Consider the following 18,559-nt stretch of genomic DNA (forward strand, 5'->3'; position numbering starts at 1 on the left):
GAGGTACTTTGGCCACATCATGAGAAGACAAGAAAGCTTACAGAAGACAATGATGCTGGGGGAAATGGAAGGAAAAAGGATGAGGGGCCGACCAAGGGCAAGATCGATGGATGGTATCCTTGAAGTGACTGGATTGACCTTGAAGGAGCTGCGGGTGGTGATGGCCAACAGGGAGCTCTGGCGTGGGCTAGTCCATGAGGTCATGAAGAGTCGGAAACGACTGAACAAATGAACAACAAACGCCATCTGCCAATGTCTTAATATGCATCTCCCCTTTCCTTTGTGTTTTTTTTCCCTGGATGCTTTATATTTTTTATTCTTGATGCAATTGATCTTGCCTTCTTTTAAAAATATTAGATAAGTGGTATTTTTTTGGCCTAAGTTCTCTGGAGGCACCAGATCCCATCTGATCTTGGGCATTAAGCAGGATCAGCTCTGGTTACTACATGGCTGTGAGATCATGAAATATCAAGTGCTCCAGGATATATTCCTTGCCTAAGATAATGCTATGAAATTCACAGGGTCTCCATAATTTTATAGACAACTTGAAGGCACATGCAAAAAATGGATTTTTTTTTATAAATTCAGGTTATTTCCTTATTTGAAAATGAACTGTAAGTCTTAAACTGTCTAGATCAGAGAGAAGTTCTGATGCCAAAAATTGTTAACTGGATTGTTGGTATTGCAATCTTATAATATCAAGATTATCAAACAACCTTTTCTAAAAGAAGCCTATATTGTCTAGATACACCTGCTGATTCATTGACTGTTATTCTTACAAAATACAGGCCACCAATACTGACTAATTCAAGTTGGGCAATGGCCCACACTATTGGCCCTTATTATTGTTCTCCATTGATCAACTGTACACCCTTTGGTTGTAACACATTATCATTCATTGTAATGAACAAAGTGGCCAGGAAGGTTTGTTGCCCATTCCTAGTCTTCTTATTGATAAATTTCTGCTGTTGGTTTCAAGGAATCACAAGTTCTCTTGAACATGGTATTAAGACCAATGGGAAAAGTGTATTTTCAGACTGCTTTCTATTTAAGAAAGGATGATTGATAGATAGATATAAATGAAGCTGAGCTGACTTTGCTTGAGTTTAAACTTTCTTGGCTTCACTGTTTCTTGGCTTCTTCGGGGGACTAATGTGTTGTTTTTTTCATGATGCTTTTACTCATCTATAAACTCAAATAAATTGAATGACAAAAATTCAAACAAATAAAATAATTTGATTGAATGCATGTAGGCTCTGTCCCACTACTTTTTGTTACTGCTGTTAACCATCATGAAGTTAACTTCATGGACTTGTATACTCAGGGCTTTGGCTTTCTTAAATGTATCCAAAATGTGGCATTCGTCTTTTCCTACTGCTTTCTATCTTGCCAAGCATTATTGTCGTTTTAGTAAGTTTTTTCTTCTCATAATATGGCTAAAGTACAATTAAGTTTAATCATCTTAGTTTCTAGTGATAATTCAGGCTTTATTTGTTCTAGGAACCATTTGTTGTCTTTTAAACAGTCTACCATAAATGTAGCACAAGAGTATTTAGGTTATTTCCTTATTTGAAAATGAACTATATTCATTTATTGTTGTTAGCCATCAAAATGTAGAACAAGAGTGTATTCAGCATCACATTTCAAATGAGTTGATATTGTTTCGACAGCTTTCTTCACTGTCCTTCTTCCACATTTGATGGTACGGACAATCCCAAATGTAGTATCTCTTTATACATTAGATCTCATCTAATTCCTTCATAACTTCCCTTACCTGTCCTAGTCTTCTTCTGCTTTCCTGATTGCTGTCTTAATTCTGGTATAATCTCAAATTCATTATGTTCCTTCCTGTAATTTTCATGCTTCCTTCCTCAGAATCTACTTCTACTTTACATATGGTATTTTGACATACAAATTAAACAGATAGGATTTGGCATCAGTTCACAACAGCAACATAGATCCATCAAAAACAACAACTCAGAAAACTGAAATACTAGTATGCAATGTTGTGAGTGAACCTTGTAGGACAGTCTTTGTGGTTTATGAATTGTTCTTTCTGGTGTTTAGAATGTAGATAAACACATACTTAGTCTTAAGGGAACTTTTGAAAGGACAGATGCTATATACCAACAGTGAAAGAAAAGTGAACATTAATTCAATTGTTTTGGTTAAAAAGCAGACCATAACCTCCACTTTTGGAAGTATAGTTGGGGAAGAGCTAAGTCAAAGTGAAGATCTGGGATACTTGCCATGTTTTTGAGCTGGTAAAGGGACAAATTGATTATTTGTTGCAACATGAAATGATGATTAACCAAGACCTCTTTCTGACAGGCTTTGGAAGACAACATGCCTATAGAAGATATCCATAAACTCACAGCTATTGATAAATGGTTCATCTACAAAATGCACGACATTGTGAAAATGGAGAAGGACTTAAAAGGTTTTCACAGGTAAGACTGCCAAACTAATTTCTTTTGAAGGTAGCTCAATGTATTACAGTTTTCATATTGCCATCCTAATGGTGGAGGGATTGCTTCTCCTTTTAAAAAGTGCTGATGTAATAAAAGTTTCCAATAATTTATTCATTTTGAAGTAAGATGTCTAGCAATGGTGTGCACACATATATTGAACTAAGGCACTATGAGTGGCTGGACCTGGCTGGATATGTTGAACCTTCACCCCAGTGTTTCCTTGACTTTTCAGCTCTTCCCTTTGTCCAGTGCCCTTCTTTCAGGTGCTTCTTTCATCCCCTTTAGTCCTGTAAGAAGGATTTTGTTCTTGTTAATAAGATTCTCCTACTCTGAAGAATGTGTCCCTTCTTCTAAATTCTTTTGTTGACATTCAGTTATCTTTCCAGTCAAAACCGGTGCTCTAGTTATGGATTAAATATCTGCTGAGACTTGCCTCTAGGATGGCCATTTGTTGTTTTTCAAGGGACATGAAAAGAGATTTGGTAGTGGACAACATGGCAAGAAGAAGGTGGCCCCAATCAGTGTGAAGAGCACACTGGTATTGTTACACACAATCTCGATCATGCACATCAGATTTGGTCTCCTTTACCCACACTCTGGCTAAACCTTTCTTTGTTTTCAGACCCGTTAAATATGTCAGCCTTTCCTCCTGTCTTCAGAATGAAATGCATTGTTTCACTCTCCTCCTCCTCCTCCTCCTTCTCCTCCTCCTCCTCCTCCTCCTCCTCCTTTTGCTAACATGAAAACCGTTCTGGATGTGTATGTATCAGTGTAAGAAAATGCTGATGACTTCCACTGAGAGGGGAAAGCATTGTGATTTATCTGACCAGCTGCTGTGATGAAGCAGCCTCTCTCTCCGCAGATCCCTCTTTCTCTGGTGAAAAATTGCAAATTCCAATTTGAGACACCTTCATGCTCACCTTGGGGTCACTTGATTTGCCAGTCTTAACAGGTACCTCAGCAGGAAGACTGCCCAATCCTTCCACTGGTCAAGAGAATGTTCGAATGGCAGTGCCTGATCTCCAGGTCACCTATTTTGAAACCTTCATCACCTCGACTTTCCATCTACAAAGGCACAGAAGTTCATCCTGAGAAGACTAAAGACTGAGAGCCCTTCCAGACAGGCCAAAAATCTGAGAGGAATTGGGATTTTAAATCCCACTTCCTCTCAGAATGGAGACCACACAGCTGACCTATACCCCATACTTTTGCAGGGGTGATGTCCACATAATCACCCCTGCTGATCCAAGACCAGCAGAAGTGATCAGGGACACTGTCAGCCTCCCCCTTCCTGCCCACCATCTCACTTTCCACTTACCAGAGGAAGGTTCCATTTGAGACCTGCAGTTTTCTTCCTTCCCTTCTCCCTCCCTTGGAAGAGCTGAAAGAGGACTTTGGGAGGGGACGGGACTGGGGAGAGGGTAAAAGGCTGCAGGTCTGCATCAGATCCTTCCTCTGGTAAGTTGAGAGGGAACTGGGGGGCACCGAGAGAGTCTACAAGGGGAAGGGAAGGAAAATACATGTTTTTTATGCCTTTAGGTGATTTTCCCCCCAGGAAGAATAAGATTTAAAGGGCACCCTTTTAAAAACATGTTTTCCAGCTCTTAATCTGATTCTTTCTGATTCCTCCCACATTTTGGATGAAGGTAATTTAGCCACACATACCCCTTTAATTTACGATATTTATTTACCATATTTATATACCACCTTTCTCAGTCCAAAAGCGACTCAAGGCGGTTTACAGTCAGGACAGTTCGATGCCCCCAACAACATAAATTACCATTAAAAAACCATTAACATATAATATAAAAACATATAAAACCAGTAAAAACATAAGTACTCAGCATCTCATTACTAAAACATTTTCCAATCGCATCGTCCAGTCATTCCGTGGGTCTAAATTTGCCAGTTACACTGCATTTGCAAAAGCTTGCTCGAAAAGCCAGGTTTTGACTTTAAAGCAATTTAACTTGAGTTGTACTTCATATGTTGATGGGCCCTGAAATTGTGAACTCAAATTGGGTTTGTGTAGGAAGATTATGTGTCCCTTTTGTACTTTATTTTTTTATTTACTTGTCATTTGCCATTTATTGAATTAAGTTCTACATCACCTCTCCTAGAATGGGTAGACATACACAAAAAGAGGGTCCTGATTTGGGAAATGTTCTAGATCCCAACACCCTTAATCCTTTTTGTCCTAAGGAACTAATGGGCCTGAAATACGTAATTTCTACTGTTTTAGCAGATAGACCTTCTGCCCTGGCTTTAGCTGTATAGACTGGTGGCTAGTAACATAAGCTGTGCTACCAAAGCTTTCTTCTTTGTTCCAGTTCAAAACTCTTCCCCATGATTGTCTGCCAGTTGCCTCACAAAGCTACTAATTAGCTCCCAGTGATCCCAATCAGAAGCTCTGAGCGGCCACCGCTGGCAGGTAATCAAAGCCTGGATTTTCATGCTTTTTAAAAAGCGAGGTGAGTCTCCTCTCTTTTTTCTAGGCAGAAATTCCTGCTGCTGCTCTCCACCCTGATACCCTTTTCAACAAGCCCAATTTAAGAAGAGTAACCCACCTCTCCAATCTATACCACTCATTAACATTATTCCAAGTATTATTTCTTGAGCCACTTTGTAGTGTAGAAGATTCTAACAGTTGTAAATCATCTTGCATACTATAATGTCCCATGCTTGTGCAAGCTCATCTTTTGCTCCATTATTCTTTCCTGTTCAAATATTACTCAGTGTTCAGGGTTTTGTTCATCTAGGTCTTCACCAAGCCATCTGTAGTAATGAGAAGGAAGGCAGTACAACTTCTTAATGACATTGCAGTGACTTTCTCTAACCTACTGAATATCGTATGTTAGGACTATCAAAAGTTTAATTTAAATTGCAAACTTTGAAGTTTTAGTAGCTTGCCACCATTGGTTGATGAGTGCTGTTTTGAGTTAAATTGTTGCTTAATGTGCCTATATTTTTATTCAACTGTGTTTTATTTATTTATTTATTTATTTATTTATTTATTTATTTATTTACAGTATTTATATTCCACCCTTCTTACCCTGCAGGGGACTCAGGGAGGATTACAATGTACATATACATGGCAGACATCCAATGCCATGGACACACAACATATATAGACAGACACACAGAGGCTATTTAGCATTCCAGCTTTAATGAGGGTATTCTGGCCACCAGGGGAGCTGTCCCTTAACCGTCCATTTGTGACACTAATGAAGTACTTCCTCATTCTTTGCATGCTTGCTGGAGATTTTTATGGCGTCGTAAATTAGCCTCCCTGCATAAGTGGTACCTAAATTTCTTACTTGATAGATGCAACTGTCTTTTGGGCTGCAAAGGTCGACAGCAAGCTACACAAAATGGTCAAAAGCTCAGTCTGACCCGGGCTGGCTTTGAACTCATGGCCTTTTGTTCAGTAGTGATCTTAATGCAGCTGACTCCCAGCCAGCTGTGCCACAGTAGATTTCTCTTATTTCTCCTCAGTGACATATGTTAACCTGTTGCTTAAACCAAACTGGAAGCATAATAGCAGAAGTTGGTGTTATATGAGAAATATGAGAGAGAGAGAGAGAGAGAGAGAGAGAGAGAGAGATCTGCCTATATAATATGGGTGATTGAGGAATAGTTGTGTATTTGTGTTATGTTCTTGTTGTCTTTTTAAATATGTTTTTGAAGCTCACGAGAATTGTGATAAGAACACATACATGTTTACAGTTTTATGTTATGTTCTGTTTCTTGCACTTTGTGTGTGAGCCACCCTGAGTCCCTTCGGGGAAATGGTGGTGGGATGCAAGAACAAAGTTATTACTAAAGTTATTATTGAACACAGGTATTCTTTCAGTCAGAATCCCCTTGAAGAAACATCTATTTGGATTCTCGATTAGTACACAGGAATATAGGCAGCCTCTCCTTTCAAAAAGATATGATTGTGGAGTTGTCTTTCCTTTCTGAAGTGTCTGTCGAACATAAAGCACAATGAATAGTTGTAAATTGAAGATAAAGGTTGTTTAACAATCTCTTTGCTGATGTTGGCATTCTGGGTTTCGTATTTTATGAGTTCAACAGAGACTCTTTGTTGAGTTATATGGTCCAGTTTTAATTTTTTGTGATGTTATTGTTCTGGACACTTGAGACCTTTGGCACTTGAGCCACATGAGGGCGCTCAAAACTCATCATATTCAAAAACACAGTGCTGGAAAAGAATTTGACAGAAGGCTTCAGATTATTGTTAGGAAAAGGCTTTTCCTCTAATCTTTGTTCTGCTCCTTTGACAATCTGTTAATTTTTAATTGAGTAGAATGCCAGTTTCTATAGGCTGTGTTATAGAGGGAGGTGATGGCCAACCCACCCCTGAGTCCGCCTTGCCCAAGAAAACCTTTTGAGATTCATGGGGTCTCCATAAATTGACTGATGACTTGAAGATACATTCAAACACACAGATTCCACTTCACCTAGAAATTCAGTTGGCGTTTTAGCTAAGCAGAAGCATAAATGTCCATGAAAGGAAGATGTTGGTAAATTAATGATAGATGAAAATGTCATGGAGTAACTTCCCTACAGCTTTCATGTCATGTTCTGTAGCCTTTGTCATTTCATTAAAAAAAACAACAACAAATAGGTATATAATATATGGTGGGTGAATTGAATTGAATTGAATTGAATTGAACCAATTATTCCACTGGTTTCAAGAAATTCAATCAGGATGCTACTAAGCTCACTACGAAATTCAAACTACTTTACAATGAGTGTATGTTTACAGTAGATTTCTCTTATTTCCCTCAGTGACATATGTTACCCTGTTGCTTAAACCAAACTAGAAGCATAATTGCATAAGTTTGCATATATGTATATATATATATATATATATATATATATATATAGAGAGAGAGAGAGAGAGAGAGAGAGAGAGAGGTGGTGTTATATGAGAAATGAGAGAGAGAGATGCCTGTATAATATGGGTGATTGAGGAATAGTTGTGTATTTGTGTGTATGTTCTTGTTGTCTTTTTAATGTATTTTTTGAAGCTCACGAGAATTGTGATAAGGGCGAACACATGAACTCGTTGAGCATTGGTAAGCTTTTCTGCAATTAGTTCAGATGTGAGATGGACAAAATGCGAACATGCATTAAATATGAGGAGCAAAACTAGAATTCAGCACTCTGGACCAAAGAAGTCACTCTGCCAATGTGAGAATATTCAGATATCAATCTAACAAGACAAGACCAGTGGTTCTCAAGCTGTGGGTCCCCAGATGTTTTGGTCTTCAACTCCCAGAAATCCTAACACCTGGTAAACTGGCTGGGATTTCTGGGAGTTGTAGGCCAAAGACATCTGGGGACCCCAGGTTGAGAACCACTGCAAGACTATCAGAATGAGCACTGAACAAAATCCTGAAGTAACTGCTGTTCCTACCAAGGCAACAAATTATATAGTTGCTAGATAAGCTACAGTATACTAGGTCAATACAAAAAACTTCCATATAGATAATGTGAGAAAATATCTATTGCAATGAAGTGTATACTTACTGCTTTTTGTAAAAAAAGATATAAATTGCAGTACAGGGATGAGCAAAGTGTGGTCCTCTAGATCAGTGGTTCTCAACCTGTGGGTCCCCAGATGTTTTGGCCTTCAACTCCCAGAAATCCTAACAGCTGGTAAACTGGCTGGGATTTCTGGGAGTTGTAGACCAAAACACCTGGGGACCCACAGGTTGAGAACCACTGCTCTAGATGCCACTAGACTGCAGTGTCCATCAGCCCCAAGAGTTGAAATCTCCAAAAACCTGAAGGACCACATGACTCCATCTCTCCTCTATGATGTATGCTTAGTTGACTTTGTCCACTTCAAAATAGATACAGTACTTGCTTTGAATAGAAGAGAAACGGCATTGGCTTATAAGTAATAAGGATTTCTAGAGGTGAACCTGGAGGAAAAAGGGAAGGAGTGAAAGCTTGAAGTATAACTTTTATTTAATTGTGGAGGAATGTTAGTGAAGCATATCAGCTTTCAGGAAAAGTGGCTAAATACACAGCAGCTTTATTTCTCTCTTTACTTTTGAGAATTCATGGGTACTGTGAACTCACAAAATTACTAGGGAAGGCTGCAATGGTGAGTCACACACCACTCCCACCCTATCATGTAACACATTCATAGGTGAAAGTGATGCCACTACTTTCACCTATATATGGGGTCAGATGAAATCCTTTTGCTGCCTCACTCAGAACAACACATCATACTTTCTCATTCATTGAAATCAAAGTACAGAGTTAAGAGCTGCCTCTCTGCTTGAGTTTTGCTTTGACATAAGAGCAGTGCTTTGAGTTAAGAGCTAGTATCAGAGGGAGCACTAGCATGAGAGAACTGGGCTTTAGGGCTTAAGGGGAGCAGTCTCTGTGCCTCGTGCATCATATCTCCATGCCTCATGTTCTTGGCCACTTTGGGAGATTGCTGCCTGCTTTGCTCTTGTCCACTTTGAGGAACTTTGGGTTAGTTCATTTTGTGTGTTTTTTATTCCTGGTATGTTTGGCTTCATGAAGAGAAAGATGGAGAGAGAGCAAGAGAGGGATAGAGGTGGGAATGAGTACAGTATGAAGAAAATGATGCTTCTGTCTCTTCACTTTGTGCTTGCTTGCCACAACTTTGTGCTTTTACCATTTTAAAGTTCATCTTTTTTGTGTTGTTGTTCCATGTGAATGTGCAGGTTTTGCCTTGCTGTTACACTGGCCACATACATTTTGTTGCCTCAAATGTGCTTCCTTGTCACAACTTTGTGATTTTTCTTTTTTATTGTTCCATGTGAATGTACATTTATACTTTATTTGTTATTTATAAAGTACATTTTTCGATGTAAAAACATGTAACAAAAAATGGGAGTGGGTCCAGCACAACTTAATAGCATTTCCATGGGAAATTTTCTTTGAGATAAGAACATTTTGTGTTAAGAGCTTAGTCATGGAACAGATCAAACTCTTAACTCAAGGTATTGCTGCATGTGAAGCCCAAAGCAATCCAAATCCTTTTGGTCCATGAGGCAGAAGAACCCCAGAATTGCCTCTTCCCCAAACGAGTCAGGATTAAAGTAATAATAGCAAATTAAATAAGAATTTTATTCTTTTTCGGAACAGCCCAAGTTAATTCCCATTGCCCCACCTTATTATTATTCTTTTTCCAAATGTGTCAGAAGACACATGGAGGAAATCTGAAGGAAACAAGAGAGGGCAAAAGTAAGGACTTGTGAAAATAAACAGGGTGCATCTTGGCTCTTTACATTAGTGCATACATCAGAAAAAAAATGAAAATGTATTATGATTTCAACTAAAGGGATATTCCCATACACCATGTCAGGCTGCAGTTCAAATTATTGCCAGAGGAAATTTTAGTGAGTGATGGAAATGCAATTTGGCACTTTTCTGCCACCCCGAAGCAGCTGCTTCCATTCCCAATTCAACCTACCCCCACCCCCAAACATACATTTTGCTCTACCTTTGCTGTAGCACCGTTTTGAGCTTGAAAATAACCCCCCGTGACACCAGCCTCGCTTTAGCTCTCTCAGGCAATGTTTAAATGTGACCAAACGTTCAGTGGCAACTTCCCGGCTGCTTGCCCCCTATTTCTGCTAGCTGCAGTGTGGTTTTTCTAGTACAATTATCATTAATTGTTTGCATTATAGAAGTGCCTAGAGGCTTGGCCATGAATTGTTCCAGTGGAACGTATAATCCTTTTAAAAACCAGATGCCGAATTTGGCTCGATCTGTTAAGCAGATAAAGATACCATAGAGTGATTAAACACTACAAAATGAATTGCAGTTTGGAGAAGGGGAAAAAGCATAAATAGCGCAATTCAGTCCAAGATCCATTGTATCATTTGTTTTCTCAGTTAATAGTCTATAGCTCACTGGAAAACAACCCCACTAGTGAGAGCCAATTTGTGTGTAATGCCCCAGGCTGGATCTGGTGTACCTTGCAGCATTTTTTTTTAAAAAATTAAGATCTTTTTATGCTAAGAATGCCTTCAAATTTTGATGAAGTTCATCTGCTCTGTCCCAAAATCATTCTCACATTTCTAGGAAGATGCATATTTCATAGTTTAAAATGTTTAGTTTTGCATGAAATAGGAATGTCAAATGTAAATATATATATACTAGCTGTCCCCTGCCACGTGTTGCTGTGGCCCAGTCTGTTGATCTGGAAAATAAAGTAATGAGAAAATGTTGGTTTCTAGTCTATGTAATGTCTTTATGCTTGTGGGTCAACAGTATTTCTTGCTGTTTCTTTGTCAGTGTTGATGTGGAGATTGTCTGGTTTACCTACTCTGGAACATGCAACATATCATTGCCCAGCTTTAAGGGTCCCTTTTAAATCTATGATACTATATCTCTCTGTGTGTGAATCATATCTATCTATCTATCTATCTATCTATCTATCTATCTATCTATCTATATCTATGGCTGGATGGCTCTTTGTCAGGAGGACTTTGATTACGTTTTCTTGCCCTGATGAAGAGAGTTGGACTGGACGGCCTTTGTGTGGGAAGTTTGCTCCAATTCTGTTGTTTGTGGGGTTCAGCATGCTCTTCGATTGTAGGTGAACTGTGAATCCCAGTGACTACAACTCCCAAATGTCAAGGTCTATTTCCCCCAAACTCCATCTGTGTTCATATTTGGGCGTATTGAGTGCTTGTGCCAAGTTTGGTCCAGATCTATCAGTGCTCTCTGGATGTAGGTGAACTACAACTCCTATACAACTCCTAAATTTGGTGGGTCAATGCCCACCAAATCCTTCCAGTATTTTCTGTTGGTCATGGTAGTTCTGTGTGCCAAATTTGGTTCAATTCCATCATTGATGGAGTTCAGAATGCTCTTTGATTGTAGGTGTACTATAAATCCCAGCAACTAAAACTCCCAAATGACAAAATCATAATTTTTTGAGTGATGTGTTTTGTTGCCAAATATGGTGTGATTTCGTTCATTGGATCTTTTGTTTTTAAGGTACTCATTATGCACAGAGCATTTATATATATATAGATATACACACAGTGTATATATACTGCTGTCTCTGATTGATTAGTACTGGGATATACTGTAATGACAGTAAGCTGTGGTTTCTTGGTATAATCCCCAAGAAACCATTTATCCCATTGCTACATAATAGCAATACAAGGCTGGTAGAATGATAGAATCATAGAGTTGGAAGAGATAATAAGTGCCATCTAGTCACATCGGAAAAACATAATCAAAGCACCCCTGACAGGTAGCATCTGGTTAAAACCCCCCAGAAAATGAGACTCCATTATGTGCCAAGGCAGCATATTCCATTTCTAAACAACTCTTACTGTCAGAAAGGTCTTCCTAATGTTGGAGTGAAATCTTTTTTACTACAATTTGAATTTGCTCTATGTCTTAGTCTCCAGAATAGCATGCCCCTCCTCAAAGTCACATCCTTTCAAATATTTAAACATGTCTATCATGTCCGCTCTCAGGATTTCATCATATGCAATAAAACAAATGTTTCTACTCATTTAAGAATCAGCAACCCACAGAACCCATCACATGATGGAAGCTTCAACTGTGGATTCCGGGTATTTCACCGTCTCTAAAGTGTGGGTTTTCCCCACAATTCCTAAATTTATTTATTTATTTATTTATTTACAGCATTTATATTCCGCCCTTCTCACCCCGCAGGGGACTCAGTGTACACATATATGGCAAACATTCAATGCCAATTTTGACATGTAACATATACAGACATACACAGAGGCTATTTAACTTTTTTCTGGCCACCAGGGAAGCTGTCGCTTTCATCGACCATCTGTGACCCTGATGAAGTACTTCCGCATTCCCCGCATGCTTTTTTGCTGGAGTGCTTTGCTGGAGTCTTTTTTATGGTCTCATAAATCAGTTAATTTAGCCTCCCCACACTTTAAGGTGGTACCTAATTTTTCTACTTGACAGATGCAACTGTCTTTCGGATTGCAAAGGTTGACAACAGGCTATACACAATTGGTTGGAAACCCACTCCAACCCAGGCTGGCTTCGAATTCTTGACCTTTTGGTTAGAGTGATCTTAATGCAGTTGACACTCAGCCAGCTGCGCCATAATCCTGGTTGATTGACAACCGACTTCTTTTTAATTCCCCACATAGAGATATGTTAAAACACCCAATTTAACATATGATGGGAATCCCCTCTTGCCTGTTTGTAAATAAAACGATGACGTCGTCTTCGAGGGAGGTGACAAGATGGGGCAGCATTTTTTCCCTTTCTTCCACCATTCCTTTTTTGGGGCCGAGGAGGAAGGAACTGTGATAGATTTCTTTTCAAATGTAAAATAAATCAATATAATTTTTCATTGAGAGATATCAGTGTTTGTAGTAAGCTTATAGTAAACGCAATATGCTCGCAAACAGAAGAAATCTTGTTAATGGAATCTCAAGGCAAGAAGTATTTCTAGAAGACAATACATGTAGGATTTTTTTTATCCAAAGAAAACAGAGGAAGAAACAGTGGGAGGAGACATCTGAGAGAAATCTTTAAAAAAGTGAAGAAAAGAGGTGCGATGTGGTGGGAAAATCTTCTGTTTAATTTCAAAATGGGATGCGGAGAAGCTTAAGGGAAAACCAATGACCTCAAATGTTTTACTTGTCTCATGGGATGAAGTCCTCAGACTTTTTTCCCCTTTAAGCTAAACATACTCAACTCTTTAAAGCTTGGTTTCCAAGCCTTTGATCATTTTGATTGCCATTTTTAGGACACATTCCAGCTCATCAATATCCTTTTTGAATTGTGGTGCCCAGCATTGGGTACAGTATTCCAGATGACTAAAGCAGAATCATGGACAGCTGAGATTAGTGGCTATCTTTCTAAAAGAGGCATGCAATGGCAAATATCTGACTGCAGTTCACAGCAGTCCTAATAATGATAGCTCGTAATGAAGAAAATCTAAACCTGTCCCAGCTTTTATTTTATCGGCCACCACTGGCTTTTTTCTGGCTTCTCCACTGAGTTCTGCTGTGTTCTTGTGGGTTGTCTGAGTTGACTGGAAGTAATGAGAGAGTTTTTCTAGTCACCTGGTGGGCTTTTCTGGGGTGTATTTTGGCTTACTGTATTGTGAACCCTAAAATTAGATATTTGAAAATTTCAGATTTTTTTTCAAGGGAGATGGTGATTAATTTTGGCTCCATTTTTGAAGGGTGAATCCTTGGTGTTGGTATTTATTTATTTATTTATTTATTTATAGATTTATAGATTTTATATTCCGCCTTTCTCACCCCGCAGGGGACTCAGGGCGGATTACAGTGTACACATATATGGCAAACATTCAATGCAAATTTTTGACATACAAACATATACAGACATACACAGAAGCTATTTAACTTTTTCTGGCCCCCAGGGGAGCTGTCGCTTTCATCGTCCATCTGCGATGCTGATGAAGCACTTCCGCATTCCCCGCATGCTTCCCCGCTGGAATGCTTTGCTGGAGTCTTCTTTATGGCCTCATAAATCAGTTAATTTAATCACTCCACACTTTAAGGTGGTACCTTATTTTCCTACTTGACAGATGCAACTGTCTTTCGGGTTACAAAGGTTGACAACAGGCTCCACAATTGGTTGGAAACCCACTCCAACCCGGGCTGGCTTCGAACTCATGACCTTTTTGGTCAGAGGGATCTTAATGCAGCTGACACTCAGCCAGCTGCGCCACAATCCCGGTGGTAGTTCCCAAAACACTTCAGCTCATCAGAAGAAGCTACATCTAGCCAGTTTGTTTTGCTCAGTGAATCCATAGCATCTGAAGCAGTTTTCCAGAACTGTAGGGATCCCAATTTTACCCTCTTCAGGTTCCAATGTAGTCTCTAATTCTAAAGCCTTGTAAAAAGCTTTAAGCATAAATACACTGGTATGCTTGATTACAGCCCTTTGCATTTGATCTAATTTGTCATTGGAATGGTACCCTTGAGAATGCCTTTAAAATTGAAATTAATTTTGGTCCTCAATCTAAAACAGGTTTTGTATGCTTAGTTTACTGCTGGTGTCCTCAAGCATTCGGGACACTTCCATCTAAAGACTGCTGGAGAGGGGTCCTTCTCGGGAGTGGCTCCCTCTCTTTGGAATGCCCTCTCAGGGGAGATTAGATCTGTACCCCTCTGTTGGCTTTCAGGAAGAACCTAAAAACCTTCCTTTTTAAGGAAGCTTTCAGGGAAAACTAATGATAATGATTTTCAAAGGTTAAGAAGGCCATTCGACTTTGTTAGGTATTATCAGGGTGGATTTACCTATCTTGTTAGGAGCCATGGTGGTGTAATGTTTTAAACCCTTGCGTTGGCTGAACTGCTGATCTGAAGGTCGGTGGTTCAAATCCATGAGATGGGGTGAGCTCCCATCTGCCAGTTCCAGCTCCCCATGTGGGGACATAAGAGAAGCCTCCCACAGGATGGTAAAACATCTGGGCAACCCCTGGGCAATGTCCTTGCAGATGGTCAATTCTCTCACATAATAAAACCCCCATCTTGTTGGGGTTTTTAGTAAGGGTTTAACAGCACTTGCTAATATTTATGGTTTTAACTTGTTCTTAATTTTTACGCTGTATGTTTTTATTGCCTGTAAACTACGTTGGGCCCTTGATTGGCAAAAGGTGGGGTACAAATCTCATAGATAAATAAATAGTCTAAAACTCTCTTCCCAACACTGTTGATCTAGCCTTGCAATGAGACACTGAAGATCTGACCCCCTCCTTGGCCCTGCCTATGGGATATGTCGCTGTTATCAGTGATTGTGTAACAGTTGTGGAATAGTGGCTTTGTGCAATAATATCCAAATAAAAAACAGATACATTATTCATTAAGTGAGGGGAAGATTTTCTAGCTAGATATTTGTGGAAGGAGGAAATATGAGTATAGGCATCAGTGGCAGTGGATCGTAGGCTTGTGCATGAATCCATTTTCAAAAAAAGTCTCCAGCTGGTTGGGTTGGTTTGGTTGGTTCAGAGACCCATAATGGCATACGCTCCACTGACAATATTTTTTCCACTGTAACGGAACAGCAGCTGTTTAAACCTGGCTGTTTCATTTTTTGGCGTGTATGTGTGGAGGGGGGTGGGGGTGGGGAGGCAGCCACTAGAAAGGAAGGGACCCCAGAAAGGAGCACATGAAAGGGGGATGGGGGTGGGTTCTTAAGTTCTTACCTTAAACCTGGGTCTCCTCTAAAGTAGGAAGGGAAATGATAGTAGGAAGGGGGAAATCTTAAACCCTTTCCTTAAATCTGGGTCTTATCTACAGGGAGAAGGGAAAGGATATTATTTATTTTATTTATTTCAAGCATTTCTACCCCGCCCTTCTCAACTCCTGAAGGGGGACTCAGGGTGGCTTACAAAAGGCACAATTCGATACCAGCAATACACATAGTAAGATAAAATACATAGCAGCAGCAATTATAAAATAATTAAAACAATCCAGTTATACAATACGACTAATAAAAACCAATCTAGTGATCAACGTTCGCAAGCTCAAAATCTGTAAGTTCCTTCAGCATTGTCATAATCCTATCCAATTCTAGTTGTCACTGTCCTTTGTCTGTCTGCCAGATTACCCAAAGGCCTGGTCCTATATCCATGTTTTTAATTTCCTTCTAAAGGAGAGGAGGGATGTCGATGACTTAATTTCCCCGGGAAGCGAATTCCACAGGCGAGGGGCCACCACCGAGAAGGCCCTGCTCCTCATCTCCACCAATCTCACTTGTGATAGAGGTGGGGCCGAGAGCAGGGCCTCCCCAGAAGATCTTAAACTCCGAGGTGGGACATAGAAGGGGATGCGTTCGGACAGGTACACTGGGCCGGAGCCGTCTAGGGTTTTGTAGGTCAAAACCAGCACTTTGAATTGTGCTCGGAACTGGATCGGCAGCCTGTGGAGCTGACATAACAGAGGGATGGTATGCTCCTTGTATGACGCTCTGGTGAGTAATCTGGCCATCGCCCGTTGGACTAATTGAAGTTTCCGAACAGTCTTCAAAGGCAACCCCACGTAGAGTGTGTTGCAGTAATCTATTCGGGATGTAACAAGAGTGTGGACCAATGTGACTTCCCAAGGTACGGGCGCAACTGGCGCACAAGTTTTAATTGTGCAAAAGCTCTCCCGGCCACCGCTGAGACCTGGGGTTCCAGGCTCAGTGATTAGTCCAGTATCACTCCCAAGCTGTGAACCTGCATCTTCAGGGGGAGTGCAACCCCATCTAGCAGGAATGGGGTTTCTTAAGCCCTTACCTTAAACCTAGGTCTCCTCTAAAGAGAGAAGGGAAAGGATTGCAGGAATTGGTGTTTCTTAAGTTGTTGCCTTCAACCTGCGAAGGCCTCCCATTGCTACCAATGGGCTGGATTGAAAACGAGTCTTTCAGCTTCCCGGATAAAATATGAATTTCAGTCCTCCCGAATTCATTAGGCTCCCGAAAAAAGGATCAGGGCCCCCACCAAAATCAGGGACACCAAAACAGATCAAAATTGACCTGGATGACGCAAGTTTAGTGAATAACTAATTTTGCACTTCTTAGATTGCGCATAATCACAGAGTGTGGCATTTTAACTCCCTCGTTTCTCTTGTTAGTTTCTCATTTGCAGTTGAAGGTTGGCCTGCAGCATTTGCACTTCACAGTTGACTGAGGCAGGAAGAGAAGAGATTATTACCCTGCTAGAAAAGCATTAGGGAACATTCTCGGGATGAAGAAAGGAGATAGCAGATGTGGTGTATATCTTCATTCTCCACGAGTAGCTTCTGAGTCTAATAGTGAACATCTCTGTGTTTTCCTGTTGACAACTAGTCTTGCCAGAACCCCCTGGGGCTCTAATAATCCCCCCCCCCCAATTCCCATAGAGACTGCTGCGTTCCATTTCTACAGCCCGCTTTGCTTCCTTGCCACTTTTTTCCTTTCAGTTTTTGAATGTTGAGGGCAGGACAATTCTTACTTTTTGTACATCATTGACTTTCCCAAGCAGAACATGTTAGTTCCTAATTCTGAATTTTCCTAATTAAGATATTACAAAAAGATATTACAAAAAGAAACTGAGGAAGTGGGGAGAGAATTTTTTTCTTTGCCGATACTGATGGCCTTTGTGATTGGACTATTCAATTCGTTTCTCTTTTTCTTTGGCTGACCTGTAAATCATACTGATTGCAAAATGGCAGGGGTTTAGTTGCCCTCATTGGTTTATGGAGAGTAGACTTGATTTTTTTTATTTGGTTGCTAAAATACTTTGTATAACTGCTATACGTGCTGCTTGGAACTTCTGATTCCATAGCCCTTTGTAAACCTGAGCCCTTAAGACTTTTGCAGGAAATGATACCTTTTGGAAAGACGTATCAAGGATGGCCCATTTGTTCTCCCTACCCTTCCCCTTCCCCTTCCCCTTCCCCTTCCCTCCTTCCCTCCTTCCCTCCTTCCCTCCTTCCCTCCTTCCCTCCTTCCCTCCTTCCCTCCTTCCCTCCTTCCTTCCTTCCTTCCTTCTTTCCCTCTTCATTCCCTATGAAATCTTTGGCTTCAAGATTAGAAATTATTTATTTATTTATTTACTTTATTTATATACCGCTTTTCTCAGCCCTCAGGCGACTCAAAGCGGTGAACAACATCAATACAAAACATCATGAGACAAGTATAGGGCAATTAAAAACAATTGTAACATAAATCATTAAACATCAGTATAACAATCATTAGTGCCTCAACAGTAAAATCGGAATCCAGTCTCATCATCCATTATTCCGTATTCCTATGTTCAATTACACTGTTTAATCAAATGCTTGTTTGAACAGCCAGGTCTTCATTTTCCTCCGAAATGCCAATAAGGAGGGGGCCGATCTGATATCTGCAGGCAGGGCGTTCCACAGCTGAGGGGCCACCACTGAGAAGGCCCTGTCTCTCGTCCCCGCCAAGCGTGCCTGTGATGCAGGCGGGACCGAGAGCAGGGCCTCCCCAGATGATCTTTGTGTCCTAGCCGGTTCATAGGAGGAGATGTGTTCAGAGAGGTAAGGAGGGCCAGAACCATTTAGGGCTTTATAGGCTAACGCCAGCACTTTGAATTGTGCCCGGTAGCAAAC

General features: G+C 40.3%; 1 protein-coding gene across 1 annotated transcript in view; it reads left to right on the forward strand.

The window, feature by feature from the left end:
- The window catches only part of CPS1 (carbamoyl-phosphate synthase 1), a 198,399-nt gene that overhangs the window by 87,305 nt on the left and 92,535 nt on the right, over positions 1 to 18,559 (forward strand). The window contains exon 21 of the mRNA XM_067463940.1: positions 2,332 to 2,450. Coding sequence (XP_067320041.1) covers positions 2,332 to 2,450 — 119 coding nt within the window. The remainder of the gene's footprint in view (positions 1 to 2,331; positions 2,451 to 18,559) is intronic.

Source organism: Anolis sagrei, chromosome 1 (assembly GCF_037176765.1).
Source record: "Anolis sagrei isolate rAnoSag1 chromosome 1, rAnoSag1.mat, whole genome shotgun sequence".
NCBI classification, from domain to species: Eukaryota; Metazoa; Chordata; class Lepidosauria; order Squamata; family Dactyloidae; genus Anolis; species Anolis sagrei.